Genomic DNA, 21,551 nt, shown 5'->3' on the forward strand with positions numbered 1-21,551 from the left:
TCCTGTTTCTTACAAAGCCAAAACATGAAAAAGCTAATTTCTTCTCTAGGAAACCCTGTCCTGGCTTTCGCAAGCAGCATACAAATTTAAAATCTCACAAGAAACCACACTTTGGCTGGCTAAAGAACTTTGCTGAGAAATAGGAATAGCTATTGATGAGTATCTAAACTTTAAGATGCCATTCAAACATAGCTTAGATACTTAGTCTTTTGACATTTGCCTGAAATTGAACTTCTAGGACCCAGAGTGGGTGGATGAGAAGAACAAACAGAGGCTTTTCTTTCAGTTAATCTCTTACAGTTCCTTATTTAAATTGAGTTAGGGTGGATTCTGGCAAAATCCCAATATAAAGAACTTCTAGAAAGATAAGATTTGCAAATTAGCCATGCCCAAGACAAGGGCATCAAGCAATTTCTCAAAATCAACAGTTGTTAATGTTGTCAGAGGAAATGAAAAATATATACATTTAATTCTTTTACGAAAATGCAAGGCAGAGCATTTTGACATATTTTCTTAAGTTATGCAAACATGAATGTAAGGAAAATATGTTACAAACTTAGACACAAACAGATGCACACAAACTCCAGATGTGTTTTTTCTTACTTTGTGGGTTGTGTCTTCTATAAGGGAAAAAGACATATTAATCATTTCTTTTACTGCTGAGGGGATGGGTGCTGCTCTCATATTTCAGAAAGGGGCTGGAAAGTGAGGGAAGCCAAACTTTTTCCTATTTAAGGCCAAAGCAAAGGAATCTCAGTGGCTGAGTTTTATGACGGGCCCGGTGCTGAAGGGCAGGGGACATCTGATGGTGCTACTTTGAACTGCTTTTCTTTTCTCCTTTTTGCACAAAGAGTCTCATGTCTGATATTTAGACATGATGAGCTTTGTGCAAAAGGGGACCTGGTTACTTCTTGCTCTGCTTCATCCCACTGTTATTTTGGCACAACAGCAAGGTGAGTAGGTCTTGCTTTCAAGAAACTTTCTGGGGTTTTTGTCTTTCCTTCTCCTTACAAACAGGGATAAAGGGGAAATTAGCCTCTGCAAAGTTAATTTCCTCTGTAAGCTCCCAACTGGGGAACATAGAACTGAGTGTGATGGTGTGTTTTGTTTTTGTTTTTTTCACATTTGCATAGAAAGAATATTGTCATTTTTGTATTTGAAAGTTTTCTGGTTGTTTAAGATAAAGATGTTCTTGTACTAACTTGTTTTCATGTTAGCGGCACTGGAAACTTTTTAAATGGCTTTTAAAAAGTTCCCCTCCTAGACTGTTAACATCTTGGAATGCTTTCCTAGGCGGTCTGGAAGTTATTGGTCTTTTGTAACAATTTTATACTCTCTTTTGTATGCTGGATTCTTTGTAAGGATAGACTATTGAGCATTGTTTTCTCAATAAGGTAATGCATTTTAAAAACAACATGAATTAAGGGAAATACACATTATTAGAATTATGGAATATATTTCTATAGAATGGCAACAAGCGGATACCGTCGTGTTCTTTAAATGGATACAAACTGCTAAGAATGTTTCATCGTCATTATGTTTATTCTGTTTCAAACACTTCCATGGTTGATTAATACATATTTCTAATAGTTTATTGTTAAGGGTCTAGTGTTTTTCACATGTTCTACATTTTAACTGTATTTGCATTAATGAAGAGAATATTTAAAAAGTGTTTCCAACGGGGATGTTTGACTTTTCTGCAAACAAGGTAAAATGATGCTGGTACTGTTTGACTTTAGAAGGTTGATTTGTTGTGTTTTCAAATAACTGTAAACAATGGTTTTCATGTTCTAATTTCCCCCAAACCATGCTTGTTTCATTACCTGGTTATGTGAAAACATTTCTTTTAACTCATATGTTTCTCATAGTCATGAAAATGCCAGACACATTGGAGTACAAACTTTTATACAAATTATATTTTTAAAAATATTTTAAAAAATTTATACAAAGTTTATACAAACTTAAATATTTAAATGTTAAATTTAAAGATGTTAGAAGAAATCATTTACACATCAGTTTCTATTTGCACAGAATCAAAAATGTTTACATTTAAATTCAGTTTTGGCAAGCGTGCCTGAAAATAGTTTTTGTTTATTCATATAAAATCTTTGATGTCCTTTAAGGTCATATATGAGTGGGGGGGTAGGGGGGACACCCACTGACATTGCTTCGGTTACCATCAGCCCATGGCCACGAAAGAAAAGAAACACCCATATTGCTTGTTCCCCATATACCCTCCCCCACATAGTCCTCTTTTCCCTTCCTGTCTCCTCCTTCCCATCTCTCCACCCCTGTTGGCTCTTTTGAACCTCGTCTCCCTTTTCATTCCTTCCCCCATCAGCCCCCTTTCCGAGGCAAGCCCATTTCCTCACCTTTCTTCCTCTTCTTCCTCTATCACTCCCTCCCTCGTCCCCAAGTGTCCTCCCTGTACCTCCATCTCTTTTCTTTCTTCTTGCCTCCTCCCACTCTCTTCTCCTAGAACCCTTCCCTCTCCCTTCCCGTTCTGTCCCTCCCAGAACATGCTACAACTCCCAGTCCTTGGCTAGGGTACCAAATGCCTCCAGCACACCCGTACCTCAATAAAGACATTTGCCTTTTTTACAGTTCTTAAGTTCTCCTGCTTTCGGGCGGGGGCGACGGGTAGGGCCAGAGTTGCCATTTATTGGAAAGACTACAAAACTTTGGTGTTTGGTTCAAAAGACTGACAAAATATTTGTAGTTGCCCGGTGGTTACAATCTTTTATAAGCACTATGGCTATTTTTCTTCTTGATCCAACTTTAGAGGGGAAAAAAGTGTTTAATACCTTCATTATTTGTACATTACAGAAGTTCTTTTTATCTTTGTCTTTAGCTATAGAAAATAACAGTTATGAAATTTTGCTGATACATTTGTGTGCTTTTAAACTCAAGAGAAGCTGAGAGGGATTTTGTTCAGCTTATTATTTTCATTTGTCATGAAAAAAGGTTGAGTATTTTAAGATAGTACTTCTTGTGTTCCCTATAAATTTTATAAGGAAGTTCTGTAGGCGGATTAACTTTGGAGAGGTTACAGAAGGTGGCTGAATATATAGCACACTAAGAACAGTCCAATATAGTTCTGGGAATGTCTTGAGAATCCCAGAGAGAAATAGCACAGACCTCAGGAATACTCACTTCTAGTCTACTCACACAAGTTTTCTGGAGCTTAAAACACGTCTTCACAAAGTATTCGGTCCTTCTACAGATTTCTGAAAGTTCTATTTAATTCACGTATTTTATTCCACCAATGGAGAGATGTGGTCTGTTTTATATTTCCTGTAGTTTATAAACATGCCAAATCTTAAGCACAAAGACTCGCCACCTAGTGGCTGACAGGGTTACCATTTACACAACGAATGCCAACATAAATGTTACACAGCTGGATTCCATATTTTAGAATGAGATTTAAAAATATTACATGTGTGAATTTTAAATATTAAACACTACTTTCCTAAGGAAATAAGTATATTAGTTATAAAATACTGCCCAACACACATACATACACACAAACACATGGTAACCATATTCAGAAACTTTGGAAATGAGCTTGAATGTTATGGCCATTTTCAAAATTCCACAGTAACTATTCCACATATAACATGTAACTATTTGTTTAATATTTGTCAAGTATTTTTATGTAGTCCTTATTTGACATAAGTATTCTAGTCACTGCTTATTAGATAGATGGATAAATAAATAGATCGATATTATTTAGTGATATTGCTTCATTAAGGGCAAAGAGATAAACTTTGTTTTCATTAAATGTTTTGTAATGTTTTTGCTTATATTTTGCTACCCCGATAATTTCACCATGATAATGGACTGCGAGACTTTAATTGTTTTAGAATTACAAAATAAATGGACTTAAGAGAATCCGTTCCCTATTACAGGTCATGAGAGTCTATTTTCCATTATGCTTAAGGAGACAATTTGAAATCCATCAAGTAGCAATCAAGTTTTCGGGTTTGTGTTGCCCCCAGAATTAAACATACTGAATGAAGAAAATATAGCATAAAATCACTGGAAACAATTGTCCCTTCAAGAAGAGAGAATTTATAATTGCTCATGTATTTCAGTGTCAGCACCCCACATGGGTTCAGGGCTTTAGTTGAGATTATACAACCCAGAAGTGACAGCGTTAAGACTAGGACCGAAATTCTGTTAAATCCTAAGTAATTAGAGAACACAAAACATACACTAAATCTAGAGTACCTGACTTTTCTTATTTTTGTAATTGTTTCTCACTGGAAGGGAATACTAAAAAATTTTTCTATTGTCTTAGAAAATATATCCACGAATGCATTTCTCAGGGTGAGAAAAGGTAGATTTTTCTCTGTTTAACACTCAACTTTGAATTGGTAAATCTGTTCTTTAAACAAGAGAAACAAAATGTTCAGTTGTGATTTAACCAGAAATTATCTTCAGTTCTGTAAAAATATAAACTTTAAGTAAATAAAGTATTGATACAAAATTTTGTGTTTTTCATTTATGATACCTTGCATATTTTACCACCCACAGAGTATTCAACATCATATGATCTAAAGACCTATAGGTAAATAGTTATTCTGATTAAATTCTGGAATTAAACATCCCACTATCATAAATGGAAAGAATAAAGCCACTGGAACAATTCTGGGAAAGAAGGAAAGACTGTGGTCATGTGCCTTTTAACTAATTCAGGTTCCTGGGTTGATGTCTGATCTACAGGTTTATTTTAAAAAATCAAGGACCATTGGCTATGAGTTTTCAAAGAGTAGAGTTGAGACAAAGTAAAAGAAAAGTCCCTGTTTCACACCTACAGTCACTTGCCAGACCTTGAGTGGTCACTCAGAGAAGAGTGCCATCTACTGAAACCTCATGGTTTTCATTGTGGATGACTCTGGTGCAAAGTTCCAAAGATTTTGTAGTCCAGTCTTTTATTTTGTAACATCAAATGATATCACCGCCTTGAAGTCATTAAAGTGGATTGCTTAAGAGTTAAAGGTTTAAAGATGAAAGATGTTATTGCCTTTGCTGGACATGAAGAACATTTGTAAAATTTCCAGGTCTGCAATAACTTTTTGGAAACGTCTCAGCGGACTGTTTCTTGTAAAACGGTTTTCCCTGGAAAAAAGCTTAGTCCCATTGTTTTCCACACTCCAAAAAAAAAAAAAAAAAAAAAAAAAGGAGAAGAAGGGGAGGAGGGAGGTGTAGTGTAAAAAAAATCCAGAGTTTTCAAAGAGGGAAGCTTTGCCTGTTTTGTATCAAAATGACAACGGAAAAAAATGAGATAGCTACTCTTCCACAAATCATTTGTTAACTGCAGTTTGGGGAGTTACATTAACCACTAGAATGTCTGTCTGTGCCTAACGAAAACACAGCAAAAGTGGATTCCTTTCAGATTAACTAATAAAACCCTTGTATTTTCCATGACTGAGGTCAAGAACTGCCATTTAAAATGTACAATTAATGAACAAAACGAAAAGTTCAAAGAGGAAAGCAAAACTTAGAATGCCCAAAAGATCTAAAAAAATCAAAGACAAAGGATCCAGAACCTATTAAAAATTAAATTCGTTTTGAAAACTTGCATTGAGAAAGTCCTGGTTCAATGAAATGTCATTTACTTTTCTGAAACTATACTTTCTATAATATTTGGTGTGGAAGAAGGCAACCAGGGACTGTGTTTCTCAAGTTAATTAAAATCGGAGAAACACTCTTTGGAACTGCAAGTTATGTCCATAATGTTCAAAGTTAGAAGGGAAGCTTCTAATGAAGTTAGAAGATCATTAACATGAGTCATTTAGTAACTAGAACTCCGAAGTCCTTACTACACTATATAGCTATGATAGTTGAAAACCAGTATCTTAGTGAGACATCCTAAATACGCTTTTTTGTGTGTTCAATACCTAAGATACTTAGGTAGATACTTATCTGTTTGTTGTTGCTGCACCAGAGTTGCTATGAGAATCAGGCTTCTCTGGATATAATAAAATGTAGGCTGAGTTTCCCAATCACACACTAATTCTGTCGGTGGTCTGGATGTCATTAGGGTGGCCTTGGAGATATGTCTCTTTTTCATAAGGTCAGGAGAAAATAAACAATAGAACTCAACTCCAGATGCTATCTTCTTGTTTTGAGACCAGATAGAAAAAATATTCTGTAGGCGACTGTTATCCCTTAAGACAACAACAACCAAAAAAACCCCACTGTCTTTTTAGACTCTGATTCTGAGCTTGCAGGGCTTAGAAGCCCTAATGGGGTAGAGCTTTGAAGTTGGCTTTTTTAACCCTATCCTGACCTCGAAACTGCAGAAAGGAATACAAGGCAGTAAAGTGTCAAATTTAGAGTTAGCTTTCACAGGTTCTAATCGTAGATTTACTCCTACCACGTAACCTCAGGAAAATTTTTCAACGCCTCTGTATCTCAGATTCCTCATCTATAAAATGAAGATGATTACAGCACTCACTCATAAGGAAGATTAAGTAAAATAGGTGTATGGAGCCTTCAGAAGAGTGCCTACAACATAGGAGACACTCTACCAGTTCTGCCCAAGTATTACTTTTACTGCCAGTGCAAAATAAAATTGCTGTAGGGAGTGAAAGTACTTAGTGACCTAGCGATAAGGAAAGTAAGATGTACAGTTTGGTGATCAGACGTAAAATTTTATGTTTACCAACTGCCACAAAGCAGGTAGAATATATTTTCTTCAGTATTGCTACAATTTGTCACTAATCAGTTTATATTATAATGCAATTGCTGATTGTTAGATATATGATACTTTTAATTTTAATTCTCTAATTATTTTTATTTTTCGCAGGACAAAATGTTAATCACCTTAAAGGAAATTTCTAATTGGAGGCATAAAATCATAGATCTATAAAGAATAAAGCAAGGAAACATCTAGACTTGATTCATAAAGTTTTTTGTTTTTTGGTTTTTCTGGTGGGGACAAGAATAATCAGAATCCACCTTGTCCATGTAAAACAACATTTTGAAATTGAAGTTATCCACCTATATAGGTCTACAGATATTTCCTTGAAGTTCTTTTAGTCAACTCATCTAACGTATTTTAAAATATTCTGATGAATATAAGCAGCAGAAACGTATTTAACCAAAATGTTTGTTTTCCAAACAGTGTCATTTAAAAGCAAAACATACTTCAGTTGGAAGCTATATACATTCTATATACTCACACTTACAAAACATTCAACTTCCTAAAGAAACAAGAAAATAATATTATGATAATTTGCATTTCATATCTGTTATTTTTAATTTTCAGATTAAAGAACACCTTTTCCCTGAAAAGGATTCAGTAAGAAGAGAAGAAAAAAAATTGAAACCTATCACTCAGGCCAAATGAACAATTTGATTGGATGCTTTGGGGCATATTATTTTTACTCCAAAAATGGATTAAGACAAACATAATTTATACTATTTTTTAGTCACAACAATAAAATTCTATCAGATCAGCATAAATTAACACTTAAAGAATGGAAACAAAAACAATAAAAAGGAAAGTGTTACGCATATCTAAAAATACTAGATTATGTTACTTGGTTTTATTTTTCTCTGAAGTTTCAAAACAGAGAGCTAAGAAAGAAAAGCTCAGAATGGATTATGTCATAGACTAGCTTCATTTTGCTTTATAATTTAGATCCCAGTGAGGAGATGATTTAGTCTAATGCATTGCTTGTGTGGTCACAAATAAATTTATTTCAGGACTGTACTTTGTAATAAGGAACAGAAACATCAAGTGACATGAGGGGTGGGGTTTAAAATTAATTATGTATTGGAACAGGGAGACTTCATTTTAGCAATAACAGTAAAGGAAGTAATTGGAAAAATCTATTTCTTGTCCAGTAGTAAAAATGAGATTATTTGCCTTTATTTAACATTTTTGAATTTCTGAATCCCATTTTTAAAACCATTTCTAAATGCTGCAAGTGGCAAACTAGAATGTTATTCCTCTTGAGAACAAAACATTCTTCTTCTTGACTTTCCCATGATTTTCCCACAGATCATTAGACTATGGTACTAAAACTGAGGGCCATGAGACATCTGTGTAAGAGGTTTAGCTTCTGGGAGAACATATTGCCAATCGTATTTTGTCATGCACAGAACAAGAAATTAGAGGAAACTGCCTTTCAGCAAAGGTGATTGAGATGGAGTAACAGAGAACAGTCTGACTCTCAACCACAAGTTTCTACAGAAACTGACTTTTCAGGAGAGCCAAACTTCTTTTAAATGGATGTGAAATAAGTATGGCAATAAACAACCTGCATTAATTCTTATTTTTCAAGCATTCCAACTTGCTTCTTTTCCTTAGAACAACATCACTTAAAAAAAAAAGAGAGATGTACAATAAAGTGACTCAACCTTTATATTGAGACCTCTGTGGTTTAAGAGGCATAATACATATGGTTTCTAATAAAATTTGGACACAAGAGGCTAAGTAACAATTTTCATTTATGTAACATTGGTTTTAACCCAACTTTAATGAATTCATTTACAATTTTTTAAAAAAGTAAATATTGTGCTCACTTAATAGTTTACAGAACAAATGGAAAACACTATTTCTAGTGATGTGGTGATACTTTCAATGAGACATAAACAGAGAGGATGAATATACAAGGAAAAAATTATGTTAATTTTAGGGCAGATTAAGAACAAAGAAAAGATATTTAAAGTATGAAATACTTGACTCTCCCTTTAACTTTTTAATCATTTGTCTTTAGTAAATCATCAATATTCAATAGCTAAGTTTTGTAACAGAGGTCCTGTGTTAAACGTAGAAAGATATTCCCGACCCAGAGACAAAGAGCTGAAGGAATCCTTAGTATAAATTAGTACTATATTTTCTCCCCACCCCAGCTTTATTGAACTATTATTGGCAAATAAAATTGTGTATATTTAAGGTGTACAACATGATGATTTGATATACATACACATTGTGAAATGATTACCACAATCGAGTTAACTAATAGTCACCCACAGTCACCTTTTTGTGTGTGTGCGGGGGGAGGGGTGTAAACACTTAAAATCTACTTTCCTAGCAAATCTCTAGTATACGATACAGTATTATTACCTGTAATCAACATTCTGTACGCTAGTGGTATTTTCAGGAAGGCTGGGGAGCCTGAAGTCCACATTATTAATGGGCAAATCTTGAGCTAAAAATAATCTGTTGGAACATTCCCCATAATGTTAATTTAGAGAAAGCTTTAAAATGTTTCATTTTAAGAATCAGAAGCTAATCCAAAGACTGAAGAATGTATTTCATGCAATTTATTAAACTATCTTCCATCTTATTAAAACATTCAGACCTCTTCTGAAGAACAGTGAACTTAGTTCCTAAATACAAAATGTCAGTTCTGCTCAGAGAAAAATGAGTTTGATGCCTCTCCCCTCTCATATTATTATTGTTCATAACAATGTGAAAAAGATTGGGCTTCTCTTAAGCATATCTTTCATAATACTGTTTAAATAGACCTACTTCATTTGCATTAGGTAAGCCTTCTGGCATTCAGCTTTTATGCTCACTAAGTAGAAAGGAATTCTCCTCCGAAAGCTTAGACAGTATTTCTTTCCAATGTTCTCATATATCTATTTCAAACATGGAGGAAGAATGAGAATAACTTTTTAAAATAAACAAATTCTTGCCTTCTTAAAATTGCATTAAAACAAGCTTTCTTTTATTAGCTGTCGACCACTTTGGGTGATGGTCACACACAGAACAGACTTGGAAACTTCCTGAATCGATGGAGGGTATTACAATAGTGCAAGATCATTAAAGTCATATCTGTATGCAATAATGGAAAAGAGGAATGGAGTCCATGTCAGTCTGCAGGTTCTGCAATTACCCCTCTTTTGTGAACTTTTGCTAAACCGGCTAAACGTCTAAACCCAAAGTATATAGCATGAACCTAAATCATTGTTACTTCAGATATGAGAGGATATAGAAATGGGAACTCATAAACGTGATCTTCATGGTCATATGCAACCTCCAGATGGAAAAATTTTAGGACCCACTAAAAAGGCCTCTTGGCCACAAGGCAGCAAAAAGTATGGTTATTAAACTCCTTGCTTCCTCCCAAGCAGGCCTCTTTCAGGAGACATTTTAAAGATGTTTGCTCTGAGAAAATAAAATTTCACTGTTTCACAAAGATATAAATACTGAACAGTACATCATTTGTTGTTTGCAAAAATTTTTGCAGATGTTTAGAAACATCTTATTTATTTACTCAATTACTGGCAAACTATCATAATAATCCTTAGGAACTAAAGTTGTATTCAACCACAATTCACAGCTAATGCTTTAAGAATTGAGACCAGGTTTTGTTTTGGCAACCCCTAAGCTGATTCATTGTTAATATCTGCTGAAATTTGAGTACCTTACATATAATTAGGAAACAAGTTTAAAATTTTGGTTGAAGCAAATTTTTGACCATGTTAAGCCACAAATACACATGGCCATGATTCATATTTTTCCCTATTATTTTTACTTATTCCCTGCCCATATTTATTTTTTAAAAACACCATTTATTTTTAGTGATTTGGAACTCTCTTTATATCCATATGGGCTCTACGATATATTATGTCATATCATGTTGACCTACTAATGCCCAGTGGAGCTGACAGTGATATTCAATACATACAGTCAGCTTTGCTAAAGCTTTTCCAGGAATCTGGAAGAGTTTTATGCTGCCAAGAATAGCTGTTTTCCCCTGAATTTCCCAATTAGCTTAATAAAATCCAGAAAGTCTTAAGAGTTAGTGACAAAATCATCATAGTTTAATGCTCCTGTCTACTATTAAAGCAGAGGATAATGATTGCTAGAAAGGCTTGTTTTCAATTACACAATTAATAAATAAATGTTTAAGTGTTGTGTGATTTCCATTGGTGTTAAATTCTTACTATAATTGAAATTAAAATTCTTATTGGCCTTAAGGAAAATTTACTATGGTGTGCCATTTTGAAGCTAATAAACAGATTTGGTATTTTAAGCAAACTTTTACCAGTTAGCAAATTATGTATAGAGAATATGATATTCTTGGTAATTTAATTTGTGGATTTTTTTTTTTTTTGCATAAGCATGCTTCTAAGAACATACAAATTAGTTTAATAAAAGGAAGAACTTATTGGTTTCAAACTATCTCCACTTTGGTTATTGGAAAGTCATGACAGCATAACAAAAATCATATTTCAGCAAAACCTAAGACAACATCACACCATCTAACTTACTTTCCAGCTGTTGATGGAGGATGCTCCCATCTTGGTCAATCCTATGCGGATAGAGATGTCTGGAAGCCAGAACCTTGCCAAATATGTGTCTGTGACTCAGGATCTGTTCTCTGTGATGACATAATATGTGACGAACAAGAATTGGACTGTCCCAACCCAGAAATCCCATTTGGAGAATGTTGTGCAGTGTGCCCCCAGCCTCCAACAGCTGTGAGTTTAAAGAAAATCTGTACATCCTCAAGATTTATATTTTAACACATGAATCATTCCTATACCATAGGAGCCTGAAAGGAGAAGAAAGTAATGTCTATCAACTATGTTGGAATTACAAGTAAAAGATGAACATTCTGGTTTAAAACTAAGGATTGGATGTAATTGGGGATAAGAAATAAATATGCAAATTGGGACACACTTCATGGGGAAGTTGCTCTTATGTCTTATTTAATCTGTATCTTTTCCATTTATTAGCCTCCTCGCCCTCCTAATGGTCATGGACCTCAAGGCCCTAAGGGAGATCCAGTAAGTAAACATTCTTCAGTAGAATGAAATGAGTTATTTAAGTAGTCTGCTTTTTTTTTTTTTTTTTGCTTCTTCTAATAGCCTTTTCATATTTGGGCCTTCATCATTCAGACATTTCCTTGACTACTACATTATTTAATGACACAAGAGAACTCAAACTGAGAATCCATAATTGTACATGTGAATACCTAAATTTCCCCAACATTATATAACGTCTTCATCCCCATTATCAGTTTGAAAAATAAAATATAGGTCAATCTACAAATAAATAAATCATGCTGAAATTATTCGCATGATTTAGATAAAAAATGTATGTATTCTCAAGAAAATTTATCACTTATATTGGTTCCTCATATTATAAAGCAGAGAAGCTACAATTTGATGATAATTCTGAATCACGAGGCCTTTTCACTGTCTTATGAATTTTTGTCTTTGATTCTTTTAGGGCCCACCTGGTATTCCTGGGAGAAATGGTGATCCTGGTATTCCAGGACAACCAGGTTCCCCTGGGTCTCCTGGCCCCCCTGGAATCTGTGAATCATGCCCTACTGGTCCTCAGGTAATAAATTCCAGGACAAAAAGATCCCCTCCCTTTAAAACTACCTACTTTCTTTTTCTTTTCTTTAGCCTATAAAACATTTCACTTTTGTGGATTCCTTATATCTATTCTCTGATTGTATGTATTTAACAAATCCTTATTTAGTGCTTGTAAGTGCTGGACACTATTTTAAGTGCTTTATAAATTTTACTTTTCCTCATAATGCCAATGCTATTGTTACTATATCTTGGCAACATTTCCCAACTTCTCAGCAGACATAGAATCTATCACTATGTTTGAGAAATGAGCCATCAACTCCCAAATGAATTAACCTGGAGTGTCTAGGAACTGTTGTAACTGTGCCTTATTTTACTTATAATCCCAATGGTAGAGCCTCTGAAAGTTTAGACAAAAAGCAGTTGAAGAGCTGTGAATACTCCTTATTGACTTTAAGTCAACAGGATTATTCAAGCCTAGGCAACTAACTCTTGCCAAGCCTTCAGGGCACATCCTGCTCCTCCTAAAAAGCATGGCAGCGCAATAACCCTGCATGTAAAACAACCAACCGAACAAATAAATAAGATATAATTTCTGCTGCATGGGGTTAGGAGAAATTAGAAGCCACATATCTACAAATCACTCTGAGTTTTAAAAAATGCTATTCAAAAATCAATTCAACAGAAAGCAAAGCATACCATCTAATTTATTCTTATCCTGGTACCAAACATAACCCACTTGTAGGCCTGGGATTCAAAACAAAATAATCTCCAAAGAAATCCGATAAGCACATGAGCTTTTCTATTATTCTTGTGCCTATTTTCTATGAGGATGCTTATTTGGAGGGTAAATTTGTTAGGCATATTAACCGGAAGCCAAGGAATACAAATTTCACTTTCATCATTAAATGTTCGTAAAGTAATTTGACTTTTCCATTTTTTTTTTCTGCTCAGCATGAGACGATGATTATACGATTTCAAGGCTCTTTCAGCTTCAAACAGTCCATGATCCTATGTTTCTAAAGCTGCGCGTATCCCTTAGAAATGATATTTTGAGTAAGATCATATAGGAAATAATTATTTGGGAATAACATTGCACAGAGTCAGTTGAAGGGGGTGTGTATTACATAAACAAGTATTTCTGTAGAGTATCTACTACCTGAAGCAACACAGAGACAGGATAAGCAAGATGATGAAATAATGCATATACCACATCTTCTGGCATGCAGAGACTCTCCGTCAGTGAGTGGTAGACGTTGCATGCACCTCTTCTAAATGCTTTTGGAAAGAACTATGACATATATATCAAAATGATCGTATCTATTTGGTCTCTTTGCTACAGAACTATTCTCCCCAGTTTGAGTCATATGACGTCAAGTCTGGAGTAGCAGGAGGAGGAATCGCGGGCTATCCTGGGCCAGCTGTATGTACAAGAGTTTCTCAGCATTCTAGAGCATGATGTAGTTTCCAATTTGTTAATTCTTGAATGGTGGTTTTCCTAGTAATATGGTATTATTACATACGCTTACAAAATAGCTTATTCTCCATTAAGGCTGGGAAAGCAAATGGTAGGATTATCATGATCTTTCTTATCCTAACTCCTCTTTTCCTCACCGCCTCTCATCTCACGCCTGTTCTGCCTCGCCTTCCTTCTTTATACAACCACCTATCCCAGGAGCCCACCTGCCTTCGTGCTTAGGTCTCACACCCATATATTCCCTAATTTTAACAAAAATTTGCTATCTTTCACTTCCATTTTTCCTCGTTCTCCCTAAGTTGTTCAGAATCTTCTTTTTTTATGTGCTTTCATCAATTAAGTGCTACTTGCTAGATGACAATCCGAGTGATGAATGTCCAATATTACAAGCTGCCCCACCTCAAACCCTGAAATCAAATACAAATATTTCCAGAATTTATTGAGTCTTTAAGTTTTCCTACTACAAATGCTAGCTATTCACATTGTACCCAAAAGGTTTCCCTTAATGTAAATGACCTAGAGTTTTGATAGAAGAAAATAGAAAAAAAAAATCACTGAAACCTGGGCAGCTGGGCATGATGCATGGTGTCCCATGTAAATGACCCTAATTGTAGACCAGGCTCTCGGGAGAAGCAATGTGGGGAAGATTATCGCTTCACTGCCAGTAACAGGTACGTAAGTGTAAAGGAAACATGACGCTGGATTCTCAGGGATTATGGAAGTTTGCCAACCAGATCATTAGACACCATATTTGTGACTTCCGAAACTAGAGAGAACAAAATTTATCTCGTAGATCCAAATGGCCAGTTAAAGAAAGACCCTTAAAATTGATGTAAATTGTAAAAAGAGAATTTTACAAATCCCTAAAGTTTTCAAATCTCTAAAGATGTGATTTTTTTTCTTTTAAAGCCAGAAGGAAAATTATATTAACAATGTAAATATCTGGTCTTATGCAACTAGATTCAAATTATGAATCTTATTTTTCAATCCTATATACAGTTTTTACTAAAAAAAACAAAAACTAAAAAAACAAAACAAAACAAAAAACCCACTACTTAATATTCCAGAAAAGAGGTTACGAGAGAACATTTAATTACAAACTGTGATTTTATAAATTTGTTATCAGTATGTAGAAACAGCATGCTATAAAATGGAAGATTTTCTAGTGTAAGCTGTATTTCTAAGCAATGATAAATCAGTTGGTTCTAATTGTAATTTATCATCGTCCCATGTACGCTGATTTTCTTAAGCACATCTAAATCTTCATGTTAACATAACTCAGTGACATAATTAAGAATTTCTGGGTTGATTTACATCATTGTTTTTAGAAACTGGGATTAACAGTATGTAGATATTTTTCCACAGGAGTTTGGCTGGCAAGCAAAAAAATGCTTCTTCACCAGGACAAATATCATTCTAATTGCAGGGACTTTCATAGCATTTTGCGTGGTTTTTCCAGATTTTAAACCCCTTTTTATGGAGGGTTCAGGCTAACATTTTATAGCATTTACTAATAATTTGTATTGAGTCTGTGGGAATTCCATTTAGAGTGATGTTTTTGTAGTGAGATCTTTATTGTATATCTAATAAAATTAATCATATCTGTGAATAGTTACTACATAATGAGGCATGCTGTTCTCATTTATTTTTTAATGTCAGTATCATTTCTGAACAGAGGCATCTCTTTGATGCCTGAAAAAAGTGTATTTCAAATGCATCTATTTTGTATTTATCCTTTACATTTACATTCCAGGGTCCCCCTGGCCCTCCCGGTCCCCCTGGTACATCTGGTCATCCTGGCTCCCCGGTAAGTGTAGCCATTAGTGGTGCTTTCTTTTTCATGAATTTTATATAAATTGAGTTTACACAGATCTTGCTGTAATTTAGCCATTCCAACATGCATAATCCCAATTAAGGAGAGAAATCACACCCAAGAAAATTCAAAGATGGAAACAACTATTCATAGTGAAAACCTTGGTAAAATTAAACCATAGGCTTAATTTGCATGTGATATGGCTTCAAGTTCAAAACAATTCATTTTCAATGGAATAACGTGGATTAATGGAATAAATTTGCTTTATTCTGATCTGAAAAATTTTGGCTTCCGTGTTTATAAATTGGAATAAGATTTACTGATTGCATTCACAAATCCTGATTTCATGCTGTCTTCAAGAGGTAAATGCCTAATGTGAATATTACATTATTTTTAAAATATTTGCACATTATTCTACTCACTAGGGTTCTCCAGGATACCAAGGTCCCCCCGGTGAACCTGGGCAAGCTGGTCCAGCAGTAAGTAACAATTATATCTGTATTTAATATATTGACAATTCTATGTAGAAATCACTTTCATTTTCCAAAATATCATCATAGGTCCTATAATGTATAGATTGTTTATGCTCAAAATTTAAAATAATAAATAATATTTCTTATGATAATTGAACTGGTTTCAAAGATCTTTTGGACTCTTTAGTGGTTTAGATTTCCTAGAGACACTTGCTATTGAATCTAGGAATTCCCTGGCTAATTAGCCACCATCATAGTTCACCTCCTAGTGTGGATACAAATCTTCTTTCTCTTAAATATAGATTTAATTTTCCTGTAATCACTCAGTTCACCTGCATATCTGCTTTTCTAACATACAATTTTTAAAACTTAATTTAGTAGAAATAAGTATAATTTAACAGAGTCCTCCAAAAAAAACCCATGCAGTATAAACAAGCAAGTGAGGTGAAGTTAGTTCAATTTAATATTTCAAACTATTTGGAAATACCTGTATATTAAAAAATTCAATATCTCACAAAATGTAAAAGTGCCTATGGGTTTATGAATGCATATGATATAAAATATGGATACATGATATTTTTAATTCCTATTAAAAATAAGTTCATTAAACAGTGAAAACTAGATATAATACAAGCATAATATTAACTTAAGGTGTCATTTTTGTCATGAAAAATATTAAGAGTATTTTCTAAAAGGAGATTCCTTTCAGGAAAACACGTACTATATAACAATAAGTTGTTGTAAGAGAAAAACCTATAGATACATTTGTTTTTTATTTTCTTATTTTCAGGGCCCTCCAGGACCCCCTGGTGCTATAGGTCCATCTGGTCCTGCTGGAAAAGATGTAAGTCTTTAAAGATTGAATGGAGATATGGCAAAATCCAAGTTGGAATATACTGTATGCTAGGCTCACGGGAAAACCTTACCAAAAAAATCATTGCTATCCTAATGACATTTTAGCTCATATTAATTTTTGAATGTATAGTGTTTGTATAACTGTAAATACCATAATTTGAATTCCAGACTAACAAAACCCCTAAATGTCCTTCTTCACTGTCAAGAAGGTACACCCACTGAATAGATCACTTAACTGGAGGAGAAACAAGTAGCTTCTTTCTTCCTCTTGTAATGAAGAAATTGATATCAATACTTTATAAACTTGAAAACTTAAAAACACCTTTAATATTGTGTCCTTCTTCCTTTCTCATTTGATTTCCAATGGCAAATTCTTCTCAGTGGATTGAGAGAGCATCATAATATTTCAGTGAAGAGTGATGCCTGTGTTCATAAGTTCATATTGAGATGGGAGAAGTCCTCCCCATTCCTTCTACTAGGAAAGCTATTCTAACAACTAAATGTTTAGCCTACCATTTTCATGAGTCCTTGACAAGAAAAATGCAAAATCATTAGTATGCTAACTAAGTGCAATGTGCTTTCTTTTCCACAATCACCTATGTATTTTTTATTTTTCCACCTAGGGAGAATCAGGGAGACCCGGACGACCTGGAGAGCGAGGATTGCCTGGACCTCCAGTAAGTCTTTGGCATCCAGTGAATTACATGGAGTAGTCATGATGATCTTAGCTTGAAAATTATTCTATAATTAAATTGAATAAACTTAAAAATGGAAGGCATTTTACAACTGGGCTGTGATTCTATTTGAAAATTCATTAATATCTGTTCTATTCCTTATTTTTAGGGTATAAAAGGTCCAGCTGGTATGCCTGGATTCCCTGGTATGAAAGGACATAGAGTAAGTAGGGTTTCTAGATTAACAAAAAGCTATTTCATTTGGCCATGTTTACTTGCCTAACCAATTTTATTGGGCAATTTGAGTATGTGCCAAAAACGGTTGATTTGATTTTTTAACAGTCAGTTGACTCTGTTGACCAAACCAACTAGTAATTTTACAGGTAGCAATTAGACTGATTTTAAATATGTGAAAAGGCTTGGGAAAAAATTATTTAATTTTCTTATCATCATCGCCAGAAAAAAATGAAAATGTGTTATTGAGAGCCATGCGTTATTCACTGGCTTAGTCAATGTGATTTGCAATTGAATCAAGCAACTTAGTCTATGCAAATCATTAGGTAGATTCCACCAACTGACCCCCAAATCTATCAATTTAATAGAAATAAAATCTGTGAAGGTCATATTTGCTATTGTTAAGGCAACTTCCTAATTGAACTAGATTGTACTTGCTAATTCAGATTTTTTATTATAAAATCAATGTCAAATGTCTTCAATCCATTTAAAAGAGTTTTAAATTATTCACATCAGTGTTGAAAATAGTACTATGTGGTAAAAACTAGTTATGAAAAATACAATGTAAAGTTCTCAACCATTCTGGATTGTTAACAGATCTTTAATATTTTTACTATTTTTATACGTTTCCTAGGGCTTTGATGGACGAAATGGAGAAAAGGGTGATACAGGTGCTCCGGGATTAAAGGTAAATCAAAACAAAAATCATATTTTCGTAAGTAAATTCCTTTAAATGTTATAGCTATATTTAAGATTTATACTTTGGGGCTTAACCTTTTCTGAAATTTACCTGAATTTTGCATTCCAGGAGCTAAATAACAGTAACTAATTCAGATGTTCTATTGGAGCTTCCATGAAAGCTGATAGCTTGAACTGTCTAGATTAGAAATGATTGTGCATCCCTGAGTAACTCACTGATTACTTCTGTTTCATCCTCAAGTTTTTAAGATGCAAAAATTGAGAATTATGGTAAATAAAATGCTACCGAAAATTTGATATTGCTAAAACATATCTTTTTCTTAGGTTCTATAATAGTCTTCATAATGTGCTGCATTTAAAAAACTATACATTCCTCTCTCTGTTCTACAAATGGTAACATATTTTACATGTTTCTAGGGTGAAAATGGCCTCCCAGGTGAAAATGGAGCCCCTGGACCCATGGTAATTATATTTCTTATGTAATTTTCAGTTTTAGTTTATTAACCTCCATCTAACCCAAAACTTGCCTTGCTCCTTCCCCAACTGTTCTTACACATGGCAAGGTTAAAGTAAGACCATTCCTTCAACTGTGTTCTGTAGGGTCCCAGAGGAGCTCCTGGTGAGAGAGGACGGCCAGGACTGCCAGGAGCCGCGGTGAGTCTTGCTACCAACACTGCATAGTTCCAGCCAGAATCCCAGATAAGGCTCTCATCCAGGTTTGCAGGCTGTGGCAATCGTCAGGAAAATCCTTCCCATGAAATAGCATTTAACGATGCCTCCATAAAACTGTAGCTATGACTGTAGGGAAACAAATAAGGGTTTATAGTTATTATCTCTTTTGAAAATTTTTTTAAGTGTTAACTTTGCATACGTTACTAGAACGATTAATTCACATTTAGTTCTGTTAAACACAGAACCCAGTTCTTCTACATCAGATCACCGCTGTATACATTGGAATTTTAACAATTTGACTCTAAAAATGTATTTTTAACAGATTTCAATACACTGGAGGAAAAGTCAACTCAATGGAGTCAGAATTTTAGTCAGGGGGCACCTGGGTGGCTCAGTAGGTTAAGCTTCTGCCTTTGGCTCAGGTCATGATCCCGGAGTCCTGGGATTGAGTTGCTCTCTCTCTCTCTCTCTTGCTCTCAAATAAATAAATAAAATCTTTAAAAAAAAAGAATTTTAGTCATTACTCGTGACTGACTTTTCAGAATTAAGAAGATATTTGAAACAAACTTCTCTTTTTAGGGGGCTCGAGGTAATGATGGTGCTCGCGGAAGCGATGGACAACCAGTAAGTAACTTTTTATCTAATCCTGAGTTGCTTCAGGGTAGTGATTGATTATGTGGTATGGAATGTTGTAATAATATGGATTATAGGCCTAAAACTCAACATTGTCCATAAACATTTCATTCAAACTTACACCAGGTCCATAAACTAAATCTAGACACAATCTAGAAACACTAAACCCATAAGTGAAATTCTGATACTTCTCATTACACTTGGCCAATTACTAACATCTGTATAGTGTTCACTATGTCAATTAATAACCAGTACCGGACATGGCAATTAAAAGTGCTCTGCAAAATAGATAATAATGTTACCTCCATTTTATAAACAAGAGTACAAGAGTTCGGGCTAAGTAAATTGCACAAATCACAGAATTTGTGGTGGAAGGCAGGGGGATCCTACTTTTCTAACTTTAGATTTTACTCTCTTGTATTTTGCCACATCGTTTCTCTACATAATATTCACCCATGGATGAAAAATACTATTTTATCTGCATAATTGTCTTCTGTATTGTGTATGTGCTAACTTATTATTTACTAGTTAGTGTTATGTTAGCTTCTGTTTACTTGATTAAGAGCTTTTGAAATTGTCTTTAATTTTTTTCAGGGTCCTCCTGGTCCCCCTGGAACTGCAGGATTCCCTGGTTCTCCTGGTGCTAAGGTAAACATGCATTTCTATAGAAGAATATAAAATAGATCTTGGAACAACAGAAAGTCATTGGATTGTTTCTTGAAAATAATATATATATTTTACCCATCAAGTAGATATCTTTTTACCTATCAGATCTTTAAAGCCTTATTTCTAATTCCCTGGCATTCAACTATTCTGATACCGCTTCGTCTTTTCCTAGTCTCTTTCTGAAAATCAGATCACATAATCACACACAGTTAGCCTTTTTCTGCGCCTACGTGATTCACGATTCTTCGCTTATGATAGAGCATATCATCATACTATTCCAGCCTTTGGGAGATGGGTTTAAACTAGCTTAGTGATTAGAAATGGCGAGAGACACTGAGTACTTAGGGCTTTCTACCTTAGGGTGAAGTTGGACCTGCTGGATCTCCTGGTTCAAGCGGCTCCCCTGGACAAAGAGGAGAACCTGGACCTCAGGGCCATGCTGGTGCTCCAGGTCCTCCTGTAAGTAGCAAATACTGCCATTGAGGAGTGTTGCTACACTTCTTTCATGAAAGCATACATTTTAATGTTGCTATCAACTGAAATATTTTTTGAATAAAAATCATTGCTTGGTGCTCTGAAATGACTCTACTGTGATAAATACTGATTTGGTTAGCACTAAAATTCGTGGGTCTTGAGGTTTACCCTCTTCAAAATTTATGAATTTTGTGTTTATTTGACGAAGTGAAGTAGAGGATGGATAGTTATCTGATACTTCAAAGAATGTGTTCCAACTGATCACTGATCATAAAAATTCAGAGACGAAACAGGATTAAACACCTTTTCTATTTATTACTTAATAATTTAGACCAAGTGCATATTATCTTTAATGTATTTAGATAATGATAGTTCTTTTGCCTACATTTTATGTGTTGTGCTGTAGTTGGAGGAATCACTGAAGCTCTACAAAGCCCGACACGCATCAATAAATTTACTTTGCAAATGTATATTCACTAGTTACATTATTTTTACTAGGCTCTTTTCCCCTTCTAGGGCCCTCCTGGGAGCAATGGTAGTCCTGGTGGCAAAGGTGAAATGGTAAGTTGCCCTCACCACCCCCCCTCATT

At 34.6% G+C, this 21,551-nt stretch overlaps 1 protein-coding gene across 1 annotated transcript in view; it reads left to right on the forward strand.

The window, feature by feature from the left end:
• The first annotated feature begins 758 nt into the window (after window positions 1–758).
• The window catches only part of COL3A1 (collagen type III alpha 1 chain), a 39,242-nt gene continuing 18,449 nt past the window's right edge, over window positions 759–21,551 (forward strand). The window contains exons 1-17 of the mRNA XM_027590457.2: window positions 759–953; window positions 11,246–11,448; window positions 11,707–11,757; window positions 12,203–12,316; window positions 13,634–13,714; window positions 15,522–15,575; window positions 16,007–16,060; window positions 16,845–16,898; window positions 17,533–17,586; window positions 17,753–17,806; window positions 18,452–18,505; window positions 18,934–18,978; window positions 19,117–19,170; window positions 19,768–19,812; window positions 20,416–20,469; window positions 20,848–20,946; window positions 21,478–21,522. Of these exons, the coding sequence (XP_027446258.1) occupies window positions 875–953; window positions 11,246–11,448; window positions 11,707–11,757; window positions 12,203–12,316; window positions 13,634–13,714; window positions 15,522–15,575; window positions 16,007–16,060; window positions 16,845–16,898; window positions 17,533–17,586; window positions 17,753–17,806; window positions 18,452–18,505; window positions 18,934–18,978; window positions 19,117–19,170; window positions 19,768–19,812; window positions 20,416–20,469; window positions 20,848–20,946; window positions 21,478–21,522 (1,194 nt within the window). The 5' untranslated portion in view covers window positions 759–874. The remainder of the gene's footprint in view (window positions 954–11,245; window positions 11,449–11,706; window positions 11,758–12,202; window positions 12,317–13,633; window positions 13,715–15,521; window positions 15,576–16,006; window positions 16,061–16,844; window positions 16,899–17,532; window positions 17,587–17,752; window positions 17,807–18,451; window positions 18,506–18,933; window positions 18,979–19,116; window positions 19,171–19,767; window positions 19,813–20,415; window positions 20,470–20,847; window positions 20,947–21,477; window positions 21,523–21,551) is intronic.

This window comes from Zalophus californianus, chromosome 3 (assembly GCF_009762305.2).
Source record: "Zalophus californianus isolate mZalCal1 chromosome 3, mZalCal1.pri.v2, whole genome shotgun sequence".
In the NCBI taxonomy this organism is placed as follows: Eukaryota; Metazoa; Chordata; class Mammalia; order Carnivora; family Otariidae; genus Zalophus; species Zalophus californianus.